This window comes from the organism of the source record quoted next, unplaced genomic scaffold, assembly GCF_019419815.1.
Source record: "Pyrus x bretschneideri cultivar Hongxiangsu unplaced genomic scaffold, Pyrus_bretschneideri_v1 Contig21, whole genome shotgun sequence".
NCBI lineage: Eukaryota > Viridiplantae > Streptophyta > Magnoliopsida > Rosales > Rosaceae > Pyrus > Pyrus x bretschneideri.
In genome coordinates this window covers 4752242-4768572 of record NW_025999513.1, presented here as the reverse complement: position 1 = coordinate 4768572, position 16331 = coordinate 4752242, and the positions used below count along the sequence as shown (strand labels likewise).

The 16331-nt window shown below is 37.9% G+C and overlaps 3 protein-coding genes across 4 annotated transcripts; 1 reads left to right on the top strand and 2 right to left on the bottom strand.

The window, feature by feature from the left end:
* Positions 1-1060: 1060 nt before the first annotated feature.
* LOC103958548 (acyl carrier protein 1, chloroplastic) lies at positions 1061-4538 on the top strand. Of its 2 annotated transcripts, none has more exons than XM_009370822.3 (4): positions 1061-1222; positions 2401-2508; positions 3884-4006; positions 4197-4538. In XM_009370822.3, the coding sequence occupies exons 1-4, from the start codon at positions 1166-1168 to the stop codon at positions 4320-4322; spliced, it is 414 nt and encodes a 137-aa protein (XP_009369097.2). In that variant the 5' UTR covers positions 1061-1165; the 3' UTR covers positions 4323-4538. The 2 variants fall into 2 exon arrangements, with proteins under 2 accessions (XP_009369097.2, XP_009369096.2); XM_009370821.3 differs by having other exon boundaries at positions 1072-1222; positions 2398-2508.
* Positions 4539-5547: 1009 nt separating this feature from the next.
* Positions 5548-6327, bottom strand: LOC103958588 (classical arabinogalactan protein 25-like). The gene has a single exon (XM_009370871.3). It carries the CDS (start codon positions 6147-6149, stop codon positions 5757-5759), a length of 393 nt encoding a protein of 130 aa, XP_009369146.1. The 5' UTR covers positions 6150-6327; the 3' UTR covers positions 5548-5756.
* A 3216-nt stretch (positions 6328-9543) lies between these two features.
* LOC103958547 (serine/threonine-protein kinase RUNKEL) lies at positions 9544-15790 on the bottom strand. The gene is given in 11 exon segments (XM_009370820.3): positions 9544-10961; positions 11527-12396; positions 12669-13640; positions 13642-14307; positions 14416-14475; positions 14565-14643; positions 14743-14804; positions 14992-15067; positions 15191-15243; positions 15372-15461; positions 15571-15790. Coding segments are annotated over 11 exon segments (4089 nt in total). The 5' UTR covers positions 15619-15790; the 3' UTR covers positions 9544-9848.
* Between the last annotated feature and the right edge of the window lie 541 nt (positions 15791-16331).

Genomic DNA, 16331 nt, shown 5'->3' with positions numbered 1-16331 from the left:
CTTAGCCAGCCGACTTTAAATATATTTAAAGAAAATACGCATAAATATAATCAATTACAAATTATTAGTCATAAATAGATCTCGATAGATATGAAAGTGTTTTTGGATCTCAAAAGTGCTTTTAATTTGGCTTCTTGTATAAAGTATTTAAAGTGCTTTTTCAATATTCATTTGCATTTTTAGTAAGGATTAGTTCCAAAAGCACTTTCATCAAAAAACTATTTCAATCATTTTAAAAGTATCCTTCTATGTAATAATTTTATAAATTATGTATGCTTCTTTTGATGATTGTGTGTAATTCTCTCTACATCATGTTTGTTTTGCGTTTGAATTTTTCTGGAATATTAGGTTCAGTCATATTCTATGACATTTGCTATTTTGCGTTCTCTTCTAATTGAGTTTCTATTTCAATAATATTAAGTCACTTCTTCAAATTTCATCAAACTTCAAGTTCTAAACTAAAAGTTGCGCGCTCCCAATAGCACTATTTGCACTCTAACATTGGTATAGAAGACGGGAGTGTTAATAATGTTATACATGGTTGCGATGAACTTGTCATTTAGTATAGATAATATCGTTTGTTCATAAAAAAAAAAAAATCTAAACTTAGTCATAAATCGCAAGTGGTTGATTTCCCTAGACAATCTAAGTAGATAGATATTTTTTTGTACCTAGACTATAAATCTAAACTTGTTAAATTATAAATTGCAAGTGGTTGATTTTCCTATGACGGCCTCAATTCACTGCGTCCTGATTTTAAACATTTTCTCTTCTCTTAGTTTAGAATATCTCTTATAATAAAAATTCAGAAATCAACTTGATCAAAGGTACAGATTAGTAGTGCAATGAAGGAGCCAAACAGAAGATTTGATATCAATACCTCCTTGAATCCTGAGCCAGGAGCCAAACAGCAAGAAGGAAAACAGAAGGCCGAGGGCCAAACAGCCCCATATTTCGATGGAAACAATGCGAGAAAAAGGCCCAACAAATCCCAACAAACACCAAGAAACAACCAATCCACGGCACTTATAAAACCCTTGTTTGAAGACTCTTTTCCTCCCAAATCACACACTCTCTCTCTACACACTCTTCGTGCTCTCCGCCGCCCTCTCTCTCCTCCATTTCTCACTTCTTTCGATACCAGATCTCTCCTCTGTCGACGCCAATGGCTTCCCTCGCCCAAGCTTCTGCTGCCCTTTCCACCTCCTTCAAGCCCGCTTTGGTAATTGGATAAAGTTTCAATCTTTCTTCTCTATGCTTGTTTGTTCTGTTTTTTCGGATTTGGGTTTCTGGGTGTAGATTTGGATCCTCATATTGTGTAGTTTGTGAATCTGGTTGGATTTTGAGCTGGGTATTGATTGTTTTGGTCAACTGTAAATCTAGAAGCTTTTGCTTCCATTTCTGATTGATTGAAAATTTACTTTTGATGATCATAAAGTATGAGCTTTGAATGATCTGAGACTAGCTTGAGTATGACATATTTGATTGAATTGAGTTTTTAGAATAATTTGATCTGCTACTTTGAAGTTTGGAAATGGAAATTGATTGCATGCTACCAGTTGGGTTAGACATTTGATGAACCCATTGGGTGATTTGAAGCTATTTGGTCAGTTTTTTTATTTCATGGGGTGGCTTTTGAACTTCATGATTTTGTCTTAGTTCTAGCTTTTGGACACAACAATAAATAACTCGGTTTCGAAAATCATTTATTGAATTGTGCTGGTTGCTTTGCTTTAGTTCTAGCTTTTGGACACAACAATAAATATCTTGGTTTCAAAAATCGTGTGTTGAATTGTGCTGGTAACTGCACGTATTGAACTTAGATTAACCAAAACATCAAAAGAAAATTATGGTACAAGTACAACTGAAGGATGTGTTTTGTTTCTCGTGTTTTATGACTTTAAATAGTTCTAAAAAATCACTTGTACGGATTGTACTTGGAGAAACTTATGGTTCAAGTACAACTGAAGGGATACGATGAGAGTTCGGAGAGACAGGGAAGATGGTAGTGAGTAGTGGATACATTGTTTTAGATCTTAGGAGATCCGAGGTCGTCTTCCCCTCCATCGGTTCTCTCCCTCTAGAAATTTGTTTTTAGTTAGTTTTCTGTTTCATATTTACAACATTTTTGTCACTGCTTAAGAACAATTTATGAACTTTCAGTTTGACTTTCCTTTGATTCCCTTCGTATAAGTTAAAGAGTGTTGGGTATTTGCCTGTGGGAGATTGGCTATTTTAGAAGGTTTATGATGAAGGGTGTTTATTCCATGATCTCTTTTTAGATAAGTGAACAATATTGGCTTGAAAATTTTCAATTCCTTAGATTCTGCTTTTTCTTCATGTTCATTTGATAAGTTTTCATTCATGACGTTTAGTTTTTATGGTTGAATGTTGAAGCAGGCACCTGGCAGCAGGAGCTCTGGTTTGAAATCAGTTTCCTTTTCCGTCACTGGAAAACGCTTTCCATCTCTCAGTTCCCGACCTGGGCACCTCCAAATTTCTTGTGCGGTAAGCTTGATGGATCATAGTACTACCGTAATCTTTGCTTATATTGTCATCTGTCCCATACATAAATTTCTGCATTCTAAATATATTTTCACTTCTGGTGATGTGGCATTGGATTAATTTATTGTATACATGTTCTTTTTGAATTGATAAAATATGATTACTGGTTGGACATGTTGGAAAATCCATTTGTTCCCTTAACATTTTCAATCCACTTTTTAAAAGTTTCCTGTAATGAAGGAAATTATACTTTGAGGTCCTCTTAAGACACGGAGTGCTGTTTCCTCTAACACAGACCTCAGATTGTCTTCCTTATTTTGCTAAAAGAGGGCCTGATAACGAATAATGGTATCTCAGAAAGCCAGTGCTTTGTACCAATCTGCTCTCGGCTCGCTATGATACCTACACTCTTCCATAGTTTTCTTTAATCTATGAAACAACTTTTCCTTTGAGGACCTCTTAAGACACAGAGTGCTGTTTCTTCTAACGCAGACCTCAGTTTGTCTTCTTTATTTTGCTAAAAGAGGGCCTGATAACAAATAATGGTATCTCAGAAAGCCAGTGCTTTGTACCAATCTGCTCTTGGCTCGCTATGATGCTTACACTCTTCCATAGTTTTGTTTAATCTACAAAACAACTTTTCCTTTGTGGTCCTCTTAAGACACAGAGTGCTGTTTCCTTACAGACCTCAGGTGTCTTCTTTGTTTGGCTAAAAGAGGGCCTGATAAAAAATTATGGCATCTCAGAAAGCCAGTGCTTTGTACCAATCTGCTCTTGGCTCGCTATGATGCCTACACTGTTCCATAGTTTTCTTTAATCTACGAAACAAGTTTTCCTTTGAGATCCTCTTAAGACATGCAGTGCTGTTTCCTTTAACACAGACCTCAGATGTCTTCTTTGTTTGGCTAAGAGGGCCTGATAAAAAAACTATGGGTCTCAGAAAGCCAGTTCTTTGTACCCATCTGCTCTTGGCTCGCTATGATGCCTACAATCTTCCCTAGTTTTCTTTAATCTATGAAACAACTTTTCCTTTGAGGTCCTCTTAAGACACAGAGTGCTGTTTCCTTTAACACGAACCTCAGATGTCTTCTCTGTTTCGCCAAAAGAGGGCCTGATAAAAAATTATGGCATCTCAGAAAGCCAGTGCTTTGTACCCATCTGCGCATGGCGCGCTATGATTCCTATACTCTTCCACAGTTTTCTTTAATCTACAAAACAAATTATCCTTTGAATATCATAACCATGTCATAGGATGCTTAGCCTTTTGTTGTCTAAGAAAGCATTTTTGTTCTTTGAAGGTACTAAAACTCTGTCGAATGTAAGTTAGGTAACAGTGATTATAATTATAATAGTAATATGGTATTAATACTTTTTGCAGGCCAAACCGGAGACTATCACCAAGGTGTGTAGCATAGTGAAGAAGCAGCTGGCTTTAGCTGAAGACGTGGATGTGTGTGCTGGCTCAAAGTTTTCAGAACTTGGTGCCGATTCTCTTGACACAGTAATTACCAATTATCTTTTGTTGTTCCTATTTTCTACCTTGCCGATTAATCATTCGCTTTCTATTATTTTTCCTTTCCTATAACGCAAGTAGAATTTTAGAATGATAGGGGTTGCAACTTGGTATAGATGTTTGTTTTTCCGTGTTTAGTTGGTTATCGTGATTGATATATTCGCACCCATTGATACAGGTTGAGATTGTGATGGGACTTGAGGAGGCATTTGGCATCACCGTGGAGGAAGAAAATGCCCAGACCATCGCCACTGTTCAAGATGCAGCTGATCTGATTGAGGATCTCGTTGCGAAGAGTGCTTAATGAAGTTTGAAGAAAACCAACACAAACATGAGGACCCTTTTTTCTCCCTTTACTTTCTTTGTATGAGGTTTATATTTTATGATTTTGGGACTTTAATTATCTCTAGTTATGGATGTTTTAGCGCGCTTAATTGAAGATCGATCGTTAGTGGTGTTTCTAATGTTATGTATTTGTTTGCTTTTATCTCAAGAAAAATAATGAAAAGTTGTTTGCTCATGTGCGGAATTTTACTCTTATCATACTTGCATAGGCTGCAAATATCATGGACGACAATTCTCGAAAGAGAAGGCAATCAATGTGACAAGCACTAGTAAGTGTTGCTTAATTACAAACACTACTGATAATCTTCAACCTTTGTAAGATGGGTGGCAAATGGCAATTCAGAACCCCTCTCACCAATTCAAATTCTTACTTGATTAGTAGTGGGGAAGGGGATTTGGGAGATTCGGAATTAGTCAAGAAGAGTTTGGGGAATTCAGACTTGGGGGGTGCAGAATGGCGGACAATTGCCCTGGTGGTCGAGAAGAGTTGTGGAATTCAAACTTGAGTGCAGCATGGCTGATGAACTGTCATGTTAGTCAGGAAGGGATTTGGGGAATTCAGACTTGAGCGCAGAATGACGGACAATCACCCTGCTAGTCACGATGAGAATTTGGGAATCCAAACTCGGGTGCCTAGTGCCATGTTGAGTAATGGGCCGTATTAGTGTGGAAATGCAAAATGACGGATAATTACCATGTTGACTAACTGACTTAACTCACGTATCTACTTCACATCTTACACAAGAAAACTTGATCATTGGATGATTCAGGCCCCATTACCCACCTCCAAGTTGGACATTTTCTTTGCTCAAATTCGTGCCCCCACCCACCCACTTGGTTGGCGTCTGACAAACAAATTCACTAGAGACATTAAAATCCAGCTATCACTTTTTAGATCAACAAATCTTATACGAGACTTGGTGTTCAATGATCACGACAGCAGAAACAGACAGATTAGATTACCTAAAACGCCAAATTTATTCGTTCCGGTACATCTTAGGATGTCACATGCACTTACAAATAAATTTACTTTCAATTATTCGATTTCGATCCGGTTAAAACAATGTGCGACTTTACTTGGTACTGTAATTTTCGGTATTTTACCTAAGTGATGAGTGTTGCAGACTCATAGTCTCTAGTGAGAGTAGCAAGACACCAAGAATTTCTTTCCTATACAATCGATGTCGAAAAAGAGGATAACTAAATGCAGCCTCTCAAATGTAAAAATAAATGCTCTTCCAACTATTCGAGCTACAAACTCTGAATATTACTCGAAATCAATTAAAAGTTCTCTAACCTATACAAAAAGAAATACTATACATATATATTGGACAAATTTTGACTACAACCAATGAGAATTGAATCTGTATCCCGCAAAAAGATGACTTACACCCTAAGAAACTGCATGAAGCAATACACATGCAGCTGAAATTGCAAAAGTAGCCAACTTCAAAGTCCAAAATAAGTCCGCAGATGCTGCTGAAGAAGTTGGCAGTGACCCAAATGGTGAAAGTGCAGAGTAAGGCAGTTCGTCGGGATTCGGAGGGCTCGGGTTGGAGGGAATGGTGGGTATGGAGGAATCAGTTGGAGTGGTAGGCACCTCCGGACCTGGAGATGGCAAAAGTGGAGCTATTTCTGGAGGCAGTCCTTGGAGATTAGAAGATGGAGGGGAGTTGGTGAAGAGTGCTGGTGAAGCTGAGTTGCTTGAGGCTTTTGAGTTGAAGGAAAGAAGAGGTGAGACAATGAGAGCCGTAATGAGGGCTATATTTAACCAAAAAGAGGCCATTTCTAATGATGAAGATATCAATTCCCACAAAATTTAGTGGAGTGTGGTTTATATATTTGTGTAGTGGAAGTGCTTTTGGAGCTTAACCAAGGGAAAAAATGCTTTTGGTGGAAGTTATGATTGTGCTTTTTGAATTTCGTAGACGACTAATTTATCCTCTCACGTCTTATGTAAATATATTGTTTATATACATAGCGGAAAGGATGATTAAGTTTTTAATTTTTATATTGTTATACAAACAATATTTGTGAGAGGAATAATTGGACTTAGAACTTCTTATGCAGGTAAATGCTTTTAATAACTTAGTAACTAGTACCAAGTAGATGATTAGAAGTTTTAGGTTGAGAGATTTTTTAATGGGTCGGGAATATAGGTTCGATACACTAAGTGTAATAGGATAAATTGGTTAGAAATTATTTTTCAAAATTCTAACCAATTGTATTATTATTTTTTATGTACCGAAACATGTTTTCGTCACATTGAAAAATTTCTTTTTAGATGGGACCGATGTGCCACATGGGTAGAGTGAAGTTTCGATGGATTTGAGCGAATACAGGTTGGCGTGTGCAGGGAAGAGACAAAGATCAATGATTGGAGATGACCATATTTTTTAATTGGAATCAGATTGTTTTTTTGTTTTTTTGTTTTTGCTTTTGATCTGAGACCTTGCTGTCCCCTTGATTTACTGATAATCCGGAACCCTAAATCCTATTCTACTTGATTACTTAATGTTATAAAACCATCAATCAGCCTAATAAAGAAGGATTCTCTCTCCTCTTTTTTTCTCTTCCCTTCTCTATCCTCCTATTTGAACAGGTCACGGTTAAGTCATGTCAACATCTTATATTAATTTTTTATAACAAGAGAAAGACAAAATAAGAGAATGTGAGAGGAGGGGATGGAAAGAGGAAGGAAGAGAATCCTAGTCCATACTCAGGGCCGGCCCTGGTCAGGGGAGGAGAGTGCGACCGTCTAGGGCCACCGATTTGAAGTGTATCCAAAAATAAATTATGTTACCTGTTAAACATGTGTTAAAACATTATTGGACAAAATAAAAAAATGACTACTCACTAGTGAATATCACTAATAAGTACTCACATTAACCCAATAACTAAACTCCAATCAAGCAAATTAATTAATTAAGTTTGACTTTACTCAATTTGTATTTTCGGATGCTTAAAGTCCCAAAAAGAGCTCTAATATGCATTAACAAACAATTACTAACTACTACTACAACTTACTATTAGTCTTCTTCATTTGTAAGTGAGAGGCCTCAAGTTCAACTCAAATGGATAATGAAGATATTATATTTATGTTGAGTTCTAAAGCCATCAATTAAAAGAAATATTCAAATGATATGTTTTGGTGTGGCCTTTTTTTAACAAATAACAACATAATTTATACTAAATTCGTCTACACTATGAATAAGGAAGAATTTTTGAACCCAAGAAGCGGTGAGATTGAAGAATCGGAACAATCCACCACTTTGATGCAACCTAATTGCAAACTCAAATTAAAATTAAAAAATTAAAAAAATTAAAAAATCATGGAAGAGTTGATTGATGTCATAATCTGTGAATCAATAATGCTCATGTCGAAAAATTTAACCGTAAATCTTTCATATAAAGATTTAATGAACCTTTCAACGTGTAGATCTTGCATAAAACTTTTAAAATGAGCAGAACGTAGTATAAAACAACTTATTAGTAGTCTCCAGTCATGATCCACATCCAAGTCAAAATTCAAGAATTCCAAATATTTGTCACACTAGGGTCAGTAAACAACTATTGTTACTTTAATTTAAAGAAAATTTTAATGTGAAAGAAGAACAAAACACCATGCTGCATCGGACATTATTGGCTCATAAAAAGGGCAAGAAGTAAAGGACAATTATATACACCCACTAATGATTAGTCCTACCTTTTAGGGTGCGAGATACCTCAAACTTCCGGAAAAAATGAAAGGAACAACTATATACCAACCACCAACCCCTCCCTCCCTCCCTCCCCAAAAATCACGGGTCCAGCACGAGCAGGTCAACAACTAGATTGATGATTGAATTGAACCATTCACCGACGAAGGATGTTCCAATCAAAGGAATTTCACGGGATCAAATCGAAACTTTGTAATGCTACACTAAAATTTTACTGGGGTCGGTAAACAACTACTGTTATTTTAACATAAAGAAAATTTAATGTGAAAAATGAAAAAAAATCATGCTACATCGGACATTATTGGCTCATAATGCAGAGATCTGCGATCAATGATGGATTAGAAAAGGGCAACAGGTCAAGGACAATTATATATACCAACTAAGGATTAGTCCTATCTTTTAGGGTACGAGTTACCTCAAACTTCCGGAAAAAGAAGAAGGAAACAATTGTAAGTTATATACCAACCCCAACCCCCAACCCCCAACCCCACCCCCAACCCCTCCCCTCCCTCCCTCCCCCAAAAATCACGGGTCCAGCACCAGCAGGTCAACAATTGGATTGAATCGAACCATTCACCGACGTAGGATGTTCCAATCGAAGGAATTTCACAGGATCAAATCGAAACTTTGTAATGCTGTTAACTATTGCAGCATGCATGAACGTTGAATCAAAATAAAAAAAAAAAAAAAAATCCTTAATTTTAATTGGAAAATGATCAATTTTTTAGCAGATAGTCGATATCTAATTATTAGGTTTTGATATTTTATTGTAATATTGTCACTATATTTTTGGCATTTGATTTTAGTCGGTGAGCAATTAAGATTTAATTTCCTATCATTTTAAATTTTTTTTTTTTTTTTGGTTCGTAGATGAAATCAAAGTTTGGTTTGTATTTGATTATCTCTTGAGAAATGTAACAGTCAGTTAGACACGCTTATAAACAGTAATTAACTGTTGATACATGTGAGCCTTTTATGTGTGCATCAAATATTTGCGTGAATTACAATAACCAGTGTCTAAGTGAAACATAATATTTACTATCTAGTGGTATTCCTCTTCACTTGTTAGTGAGGTTTTAAGTTCGATTTTCACCAAACGCAAATTTGAACCACATTATTCTGGCTAGCTTAAGGTTCGTTTGAATGTATTTTTAAAATGACTGAAAATGTTTTTAGAGAATGTTTTTAGATTCCAAAAGCATTTGAAGTGCTTTCTACCATAAGCACATCCAAACAAGCTCCTAGTGTAAGGTTTAACCCACTCTCCCACCCCCTTAGCATAAATAATATTGTTTGTTAAAAAAATAAAAAAGATGGGGTTGGGGAAGGATTCAGAACAAGCCTTGCCACAAAGGCCAGGAATTCACAACCCTTGTGTACCAGATTTCAATGTGGATTCGTTCATCCTTAATCGAACAGCTAAACAATTTCGTACCACAAATAATCAGCATTTTGGGATGATTAGCATATGAAGTTTTGATCGAATTGCAGTGAAGCAAATTCCAGAAAAAGATATATATCGAAAGAAATTGAAATCCAATGGAGATATAAGTCTGCAAAGATTATACAAGAAGCCAACCAGAGCTGGATTGGCCCTAACGTAATGCAGAACAAATACTCACCTTCATTGAGTTGTCGATTCTTTGTCAAGAACTCAGGAGAAGCCGATTGATTTGCATGCCAAAAGAAGAAATCGTTACACTTGAGAGATTATAATTGTGATGATACGAAAGAGGGAAAAGAAACGAGCATCTTGCCTCCACAGTTTACAGGCAGCGAGGCAGCCGTTGCAACTCCACAGCCACATGGAAAGCGGCAGTGGCTAAAACAGGTACACCTGAACCTTTAAGCTCAGAAACAATGCCTTCAATTCTTGAGATCTCGGGTATAGATATCGACAGTATCATTGCGTGTAACAAATATTGCCTACATGAATAACCGAGGGCATGCAGCACCCGCTGCACCAATAAGTGAGATGTGCCCCTACGCCAAGACTCGAGGACTGCAGTAATTTTTGGAAGATTAGTTAGCAGACCAGCAGTGGCTTCCCTTGGAGCTGCCTTGAGCAACAAGACAACGCATTCTGAAGCTAGATCTGCCACATTTACTCCGTGGGATCTACTCAACTCTAGTAAGACGCCAATGTTGCTGCTGAAGTCCATGATATCTCTAATGCCTTGTTGCTGATCAGCACCGCTTGCCTCGCAAGATGCATCACCTAGAAGAGCAGGTTCTTTTGAATAGATGAAGCCTTTTCTACCACTCACTGACCGAAGAAGGAAAGCCCTGCATAAGCCAAGGGTTGGTTCCAGAAAATCTTCCATATCTTTTGCACACACAAACTCTAGAAGGTTTCCTGTTTTCCGAACTACCTTCAGTTGAGAAAGCAACTTGGTTTCCATTTCAGGTGCTGATGTCAGAGCCAGACATAGCATGACATTATTCACATTTGCACTTGAGAGATCGCCGAGCAAAAACTCAAAGCATTGCGAGACTATCTTAAGATCTAGAATGTCTGCAATTTTGATGTAATTAAGTTCAATAAGCATCACAAGAAGCTTTTGTGCGTACAAGGGAATCGGATCTTCATCTTCAATTAAGGATGGGTAAAGAGGAAGAAAATTCTTATTGGATATGGATTCCAGTTCATTGGACCTTTGCTGATTTTCAGATTGTTCATTCAGAAAAATTACCATCACGTCAAACAAAATTTTCAGGCACAGACACCTGGCATCACCATCCTTGTTACCCTTATAAAGAACAGCCAAACTGGGGAGAACTTCATGAATAAAAACGTCAGGGCTTTCAAGAATTACATGTGACTCCTCTGAGACAGACTCAAGAATTCGAAGAAGGGTAATCTGGAAGTCGTCCCTGCCCTGGAAATCAATAGTAATTATTTATCAGCATCAACGTCACCATATTACGTTTTCGTTTTGTTGATGTACAAAAGTGGACCAACTTAGATCTGACCGGTTAAACCACACAAACACACAAGAAAACATTAATCTGTTACCACTTCTCATCATAAATTGGGACTATAACTGCCTTTCACTCCACATAGTATAAATGTACCAGAAGTCCAAGCTAATGCACTTTTATGCCTTAGCCCTCCGCATGTCAACTTAAAAGGTAAGGAGTCTATTACTAGTGATTTATTTAGAAAATAAATGGCATGTTGTGTAGCGGAAGTGATCAGGTTGTCACTTGCTCAAGCATTTTAACAACCTATAACAACCTGGGATCACTTGCCAAGACACAGTACCTAAGCACCGGGCAAGTTACATAACATCCCAAGTTCCAATAACTAACAGTTAGCTCATCCAATCACACAGAACAATTTAGTATTACTAATTTATCATATCATAATTATAAGCATCGTGATAGCAACGAGAAGACTAGCAATGACTATAAATAACACAGAATGGTTAGGCTGCCACCCACCTGAAATGGTGTCTCCACGAGTTTCATTAGATTTGCCAACTGCTGCAGGACCTGTTCACCCACCACCTTGCGCTTAAAAGACAAGCTCCGAAGAAGATGGAGAAGTACAGGAAACATATAAACATTGGTCTTTGGAGCAGCCCTACTGTTAAGGGGAGATTGATACCCATGGCGCCTGCCTCCCATCGTTTTCTGAATATCTCCAGTAATCGTATCCAGTAAACTGGGTATAGTTGACGCCATAACACACAAAGATGTCTCTAAACATTGCTGCACATAATGGTCCTTCTCTTTCACCAGCCTGTCCACCACAGAAAGCAACTTGGCATGGCAAAAAAAATGTGGCAGCCACCTCCTACTGCTCTTACAAAGAAGAGCAACGAAAACAAGTGCCTTTCCCTTCAAAACCTCACTTCCCTGATCAATAAGAGACACTAAACTTGGGACAAGATTCTTATCCTCCATCAGTGGGAGGAGATACCTGCCAACATTAGTTAACATATGACTTCCAAGCATGGCCATGTTTAAGAGGTTTAAGCTTATTTGCTGCTCACGCAGACTGCCCTTCACAAGTGCTGATGCTATTTCCTTTAAAGAGAGCTTCTCTATTAATGGTTGAATGCTAGGTGGATTAAAACGAACCAGACGGACCAAGCATGATCCTGCTGTAAGCCTCATGCTCTCCTGTTTTCCAGCAGCCCTGTATAAATAGCATAGGTTATTAATCATGTCCTGGCTAGTCAAACGAGCTGCCCAGGGCCCTGCTTGACTGCAAATATTTTCTATCGTCCTCAATGCATATAATTGAGTTAGATCGTCCTCTCCTTTTCGTAAAATTGATGAAACCAATGAAAGCAATGCATTTGACACCTGCCCCAAGGAGAATAACTTATCAGTGACAAAAAGAAAGGGTAAGTACTCAAGGACATCCAGTAGTAACAGTTCTCTTGGTAGAACATATTTTTAAGTTCCAACTGATGAGGAAACAAAAAATGATAGTTTTACAAGAGCATATACATATATAATATACCACTAAACCTTTTACTCGGTTAAGAGTAAAAGTACAGACTATTAGAGTATAACAGTCAATCTTTCTATGAACAGGAGCATATGCAACAAGTTGCAATATTTATGACACTAACCTGCCACCCAGATGTGGACCGGCTTTCCTTTGATGGACATTCTACTGGATTGTTGTCTGCATGATCAATTTGGGTGGATATATAGAATAGTAACTCACCCAAAGCAGCCATAGAAAACCTCCTCACCTTTTCCTGCTTGTCTCTAAGGCCATCAGCAAGTGAACCCAAAATTCCCGAATCTGCCAAATCATCTTGAATAAAAGTAGAATGTCGAATCAACAAACCAACCAGTGAAGCAAGTTGGACACGTAAAGCCAAAGCCTTGGACAGCCGGAGCATTTTAACCAGCAGAAGCATGACAGGTCCATTGGTCAAGACATTTGCAGCATCGGCATTAATGCTTAACATCTCAAGGTATCTAATTACATTTTGCTTCTCACCAATGCTACTGTTCCCATTAAAAATGGCTATAATCTTACAACTGAGTGCATCCAACTGCTCTTTAGAGATCTTCACAAAGTCAGAGGCTTGCAGTGCCTCAAAGGGAAGAGAAGGAATTACCTCCGAGTTTTTATCAGATTTTCTGGTGGGCATCACGGGTCTGACTGAGAGATCTGATGGATGCCAAAGAACTTGTGAAAGGTTATTCGGAGATTTTGAAGAATCATAGTCAACTGCCGATCCTGAACCTTCTTTAAATCTCTGATTTTTAATTTGAGGACTGGCACTGGGTGGAATTGCAGCCATTTCAATATTCTGGGGAGATGGTTCCTGATTATGAACTTTGGATTCATCTGAGGCAGGTGTACTAACAACAGGCAGGGCATCCAAATGGTTCAAGTTGTTTTCCATCTCTTCCATATTACCCTGGTGCTGACTTGAAAACTTGTTATCAGGTGTACAACCTTGGATATCGGACCCATCAGATTCATCCTGTGTGTCTTCTTCTGCGTTCTCATTAAAGTCAAGTTCCATATCCGTGTTCTCAATTTTGACTTCAGAACTATTAGTAGACACCGGCCTGCGATAGTTTTTCCTTCTCATTTTCCCTCTGCAGGTTCTGTTTTGCGATTCTTGAGAGCCTCAAAAGATTCACACCCCTAGTGGCACAAGAAGGACCCTTTTGGTTTTCATCAACCCCTCTGCCAGAAACCTTTGCTTGAGTTCTGCGGCCTCCAGATGTCCCCTTTACTGGAGTCTCATGACCTTTTGCTCCTAAAACAGAATTCTCATCCTGCTTAAAAGTTCCTTTAACATCATTTTGGCGATATTTAGGAGTTCTGATTTGGGAAGATTTATCCCCATTGCGCTCTGACAGACATGGCTTAGCATATTGTTCTAGCATATTATCAAAAGCAGGCTGAGGAGGCAGAGGCACTACAGTTAACTTAGTCCTCCAGAAAGCATGACAACAAAGTTCAAGCCACTGTATTCTTTCTGCCGGATCCTTTATGAGTAAAGAATTTATGAGATTGACAAAAGGACGGCTAGGAGTGCCAGGTAGAGGCGGTGTTGGATCTGAGATAATGGATTTTACCAGCTGAGTAAACTCTCTACCAACAAAAGGAGGCCTCCCAGCATAGCACTCATACAGTACACAACCAAGGGCCCAGAAGTCAGATGCATACGAATGAACACCCCCTTCTTCAAACAGCTCAGGAGCCATATAACAAGGTGTTCCACGTTTTGCTTGCGGCAACTAAACATGTACAACAAGGTAAAGCTACATTAGTATTCTCATATTTTCTAATTACATTCAGATTACTTTATCCAAAAGATTTTCACATGTTGGGATAAGATAACCTACAGAAGAAGAAGGGATTTGTGATATGTCGCTCAATTTTCTTGCCAATCCAAAATCACATAGCTGCATTGTGCAAACATACAAGTTCAGATGAAGAGAAAAAACATAAAACAATCGAGAAAAATATGCAAGGAAAATATCCTTCCTCGTACCTTTGTACGGCCATTCTCATCCAACAGGATATTTGATGGTTTCAAGTCACAGTATATGATTCCCTTTGAGTGTAAAAACCTAACACAAAGTGAACATTCCGAAAACATGAATTAAATGAAGTAAAGAAATAGAGACTTGTAAGAAGAACAAAAAAATGAAGCAATTCAAGATTCTTACAGCAAAGCTCTAACAAGGTCACACCCAAGGTCATGAATCGACTCTTCAGGTAGCTGTTTATCCTACATTTCCATACATTATCAGTATTAGAGTTCTAAAAACACCGAATCATCTTCAATAAAACATTAGCAGTTTAGCACCATTCTAAGACCAACCAAATTCGCAATAATTCCGTCTTACACATAAAAGAAAAATCCCCAAGCTCTACACATTACTTTGATGTGAAGCGCAGACTAAGTGATCAATTACCTGGTTTAATAGTGTCATCAAATTACCCCCAACGCAATACTCCAAAACCAACCACAAGTGAGCAGAAGTTTCATACCTGCATTTAATAGCGGCACACAAAAAAGGAAATTCACAAATACACAACTCAATTGTTAGCTCAAATTAAATAAAAACAAGTATCGAAATTACAGAAGCAAATATCAGACGAAAGAATTCTTACCACCAGTAAAACTTGAGGATATTTTGATGATCTAGAGTGTGAAGAATCTTCACCTGCACCAAATGCAGAACTCTATAACCTAAATCGTCTTCGAATTTGAATTAACCAAACCAAATTTAAACCCTACAATGCTAAATCCGAATTTTGTTTCTTAGTTTGCTTACTGAACTTAATTACTTACTTCTTGCAGAAGCTTGCTCTTCTGCGATTTCTCGACGCTCTTAATCGCGAAGTACTCGATGGTCTTCTTCTTCCTCCCCTTGTACACAGTCTGCAAATCCAACAGCAATCCGATTAATTAAGCAACTAATTGAACTTAAAATCGTCGCATCGGAGAGTTCGGAGATGAAGACGCGAACGAGCTTGTGAATCAATCTTACCGAGCATTTTCCGCGGCCAATGGCTTCGTAGACGTGGTACTGGTTCATCTCTGAGCTTTGCTTCCTAGGGTTTGCAGATTTGAAATTTTAGAGAGAGAGAGAGAGAGAGAGAGAGAGAGAGGGATTAGGCTTTTGGATTGGGGACGAAAGGTCAAATGTTTGGTACAAGGGAATGAGCGGGAATGTGGATTTACATTGAAAATAAACGAGGATATTGTAGAGAGGCGAGAGCGTGCGCTTTCCGGGTTTAAGGTTTGAGTTGTATCCAAACGGTGTATTTCGATCCTTTTCATTTTTAAATTTTGATAGGATGCAGTATGACTGCCACGTGTCCATCTTGACCGTTGGTAGTAATCCAAGGGCTAAAACTTGGCCACCTGTTTAATAGGTTAATTTGAACTATTTTTGGGTCGTGGAAATTTTTAAGAGTAATGTTATTCATACTATGTTTTTATATCATATTTCTATACCACCTTAGGTGACATCTGATGTGGACAGCCACATCATTTGAAAAATTTGCAGACCCCAAGAAAGGAAGGAGAAAGACTCCTCGTATACCATAATCATCATTTAATTAACTAGTTTTTCTTAATTATCAGTTTATTAAATAATGAACTAAATTTAAAAATCTGATTAATTCAAATGATGTGGTTGTCTACATCAAATGTCACCTAAGGTGGTATGAAAATGTGGTACAAAAACATGATATGAATAACATTACTCATTTTTTAGATTGTTGGTTCGTGTAATTTTATTTTCTT

What these genes read in the sequence shown, in the direction of transcription:
- LOC103958548 (XM_009370821.3), top strand. Translation starts at nt 1,166, where the DNA reads ATGGCTTCCCTCGCCCAAGCTTCTGCTGCCCTTTCCACCTCCTTCAAG. An exon ending in ACCTCCAAATTTCTTGTGCG is followed by an intron (nt 2,509 to 3,883) that starts GTAAGCTTGATG and finishes TACTTTTTGCAG; the next exon opens with GCCAAACCGGAGACTATCAC. An exon ending in GTGCCGATTCTCTTGACACA is followed by an intron (nt 4,007 to 4,196) that starts GTAATTACCAAT and finishes CCATTGATACAG; the next exon opens with GTTGAGATTGTGATGGGACT.
- LOC103958588 (XM_009370871.3), bottom strand. Translation starts at nt 6,149, where the DNA reads ATGGCCTCTTTTTGGTTAAATATAGCCCTCATTACGGCTCTCATTGTC.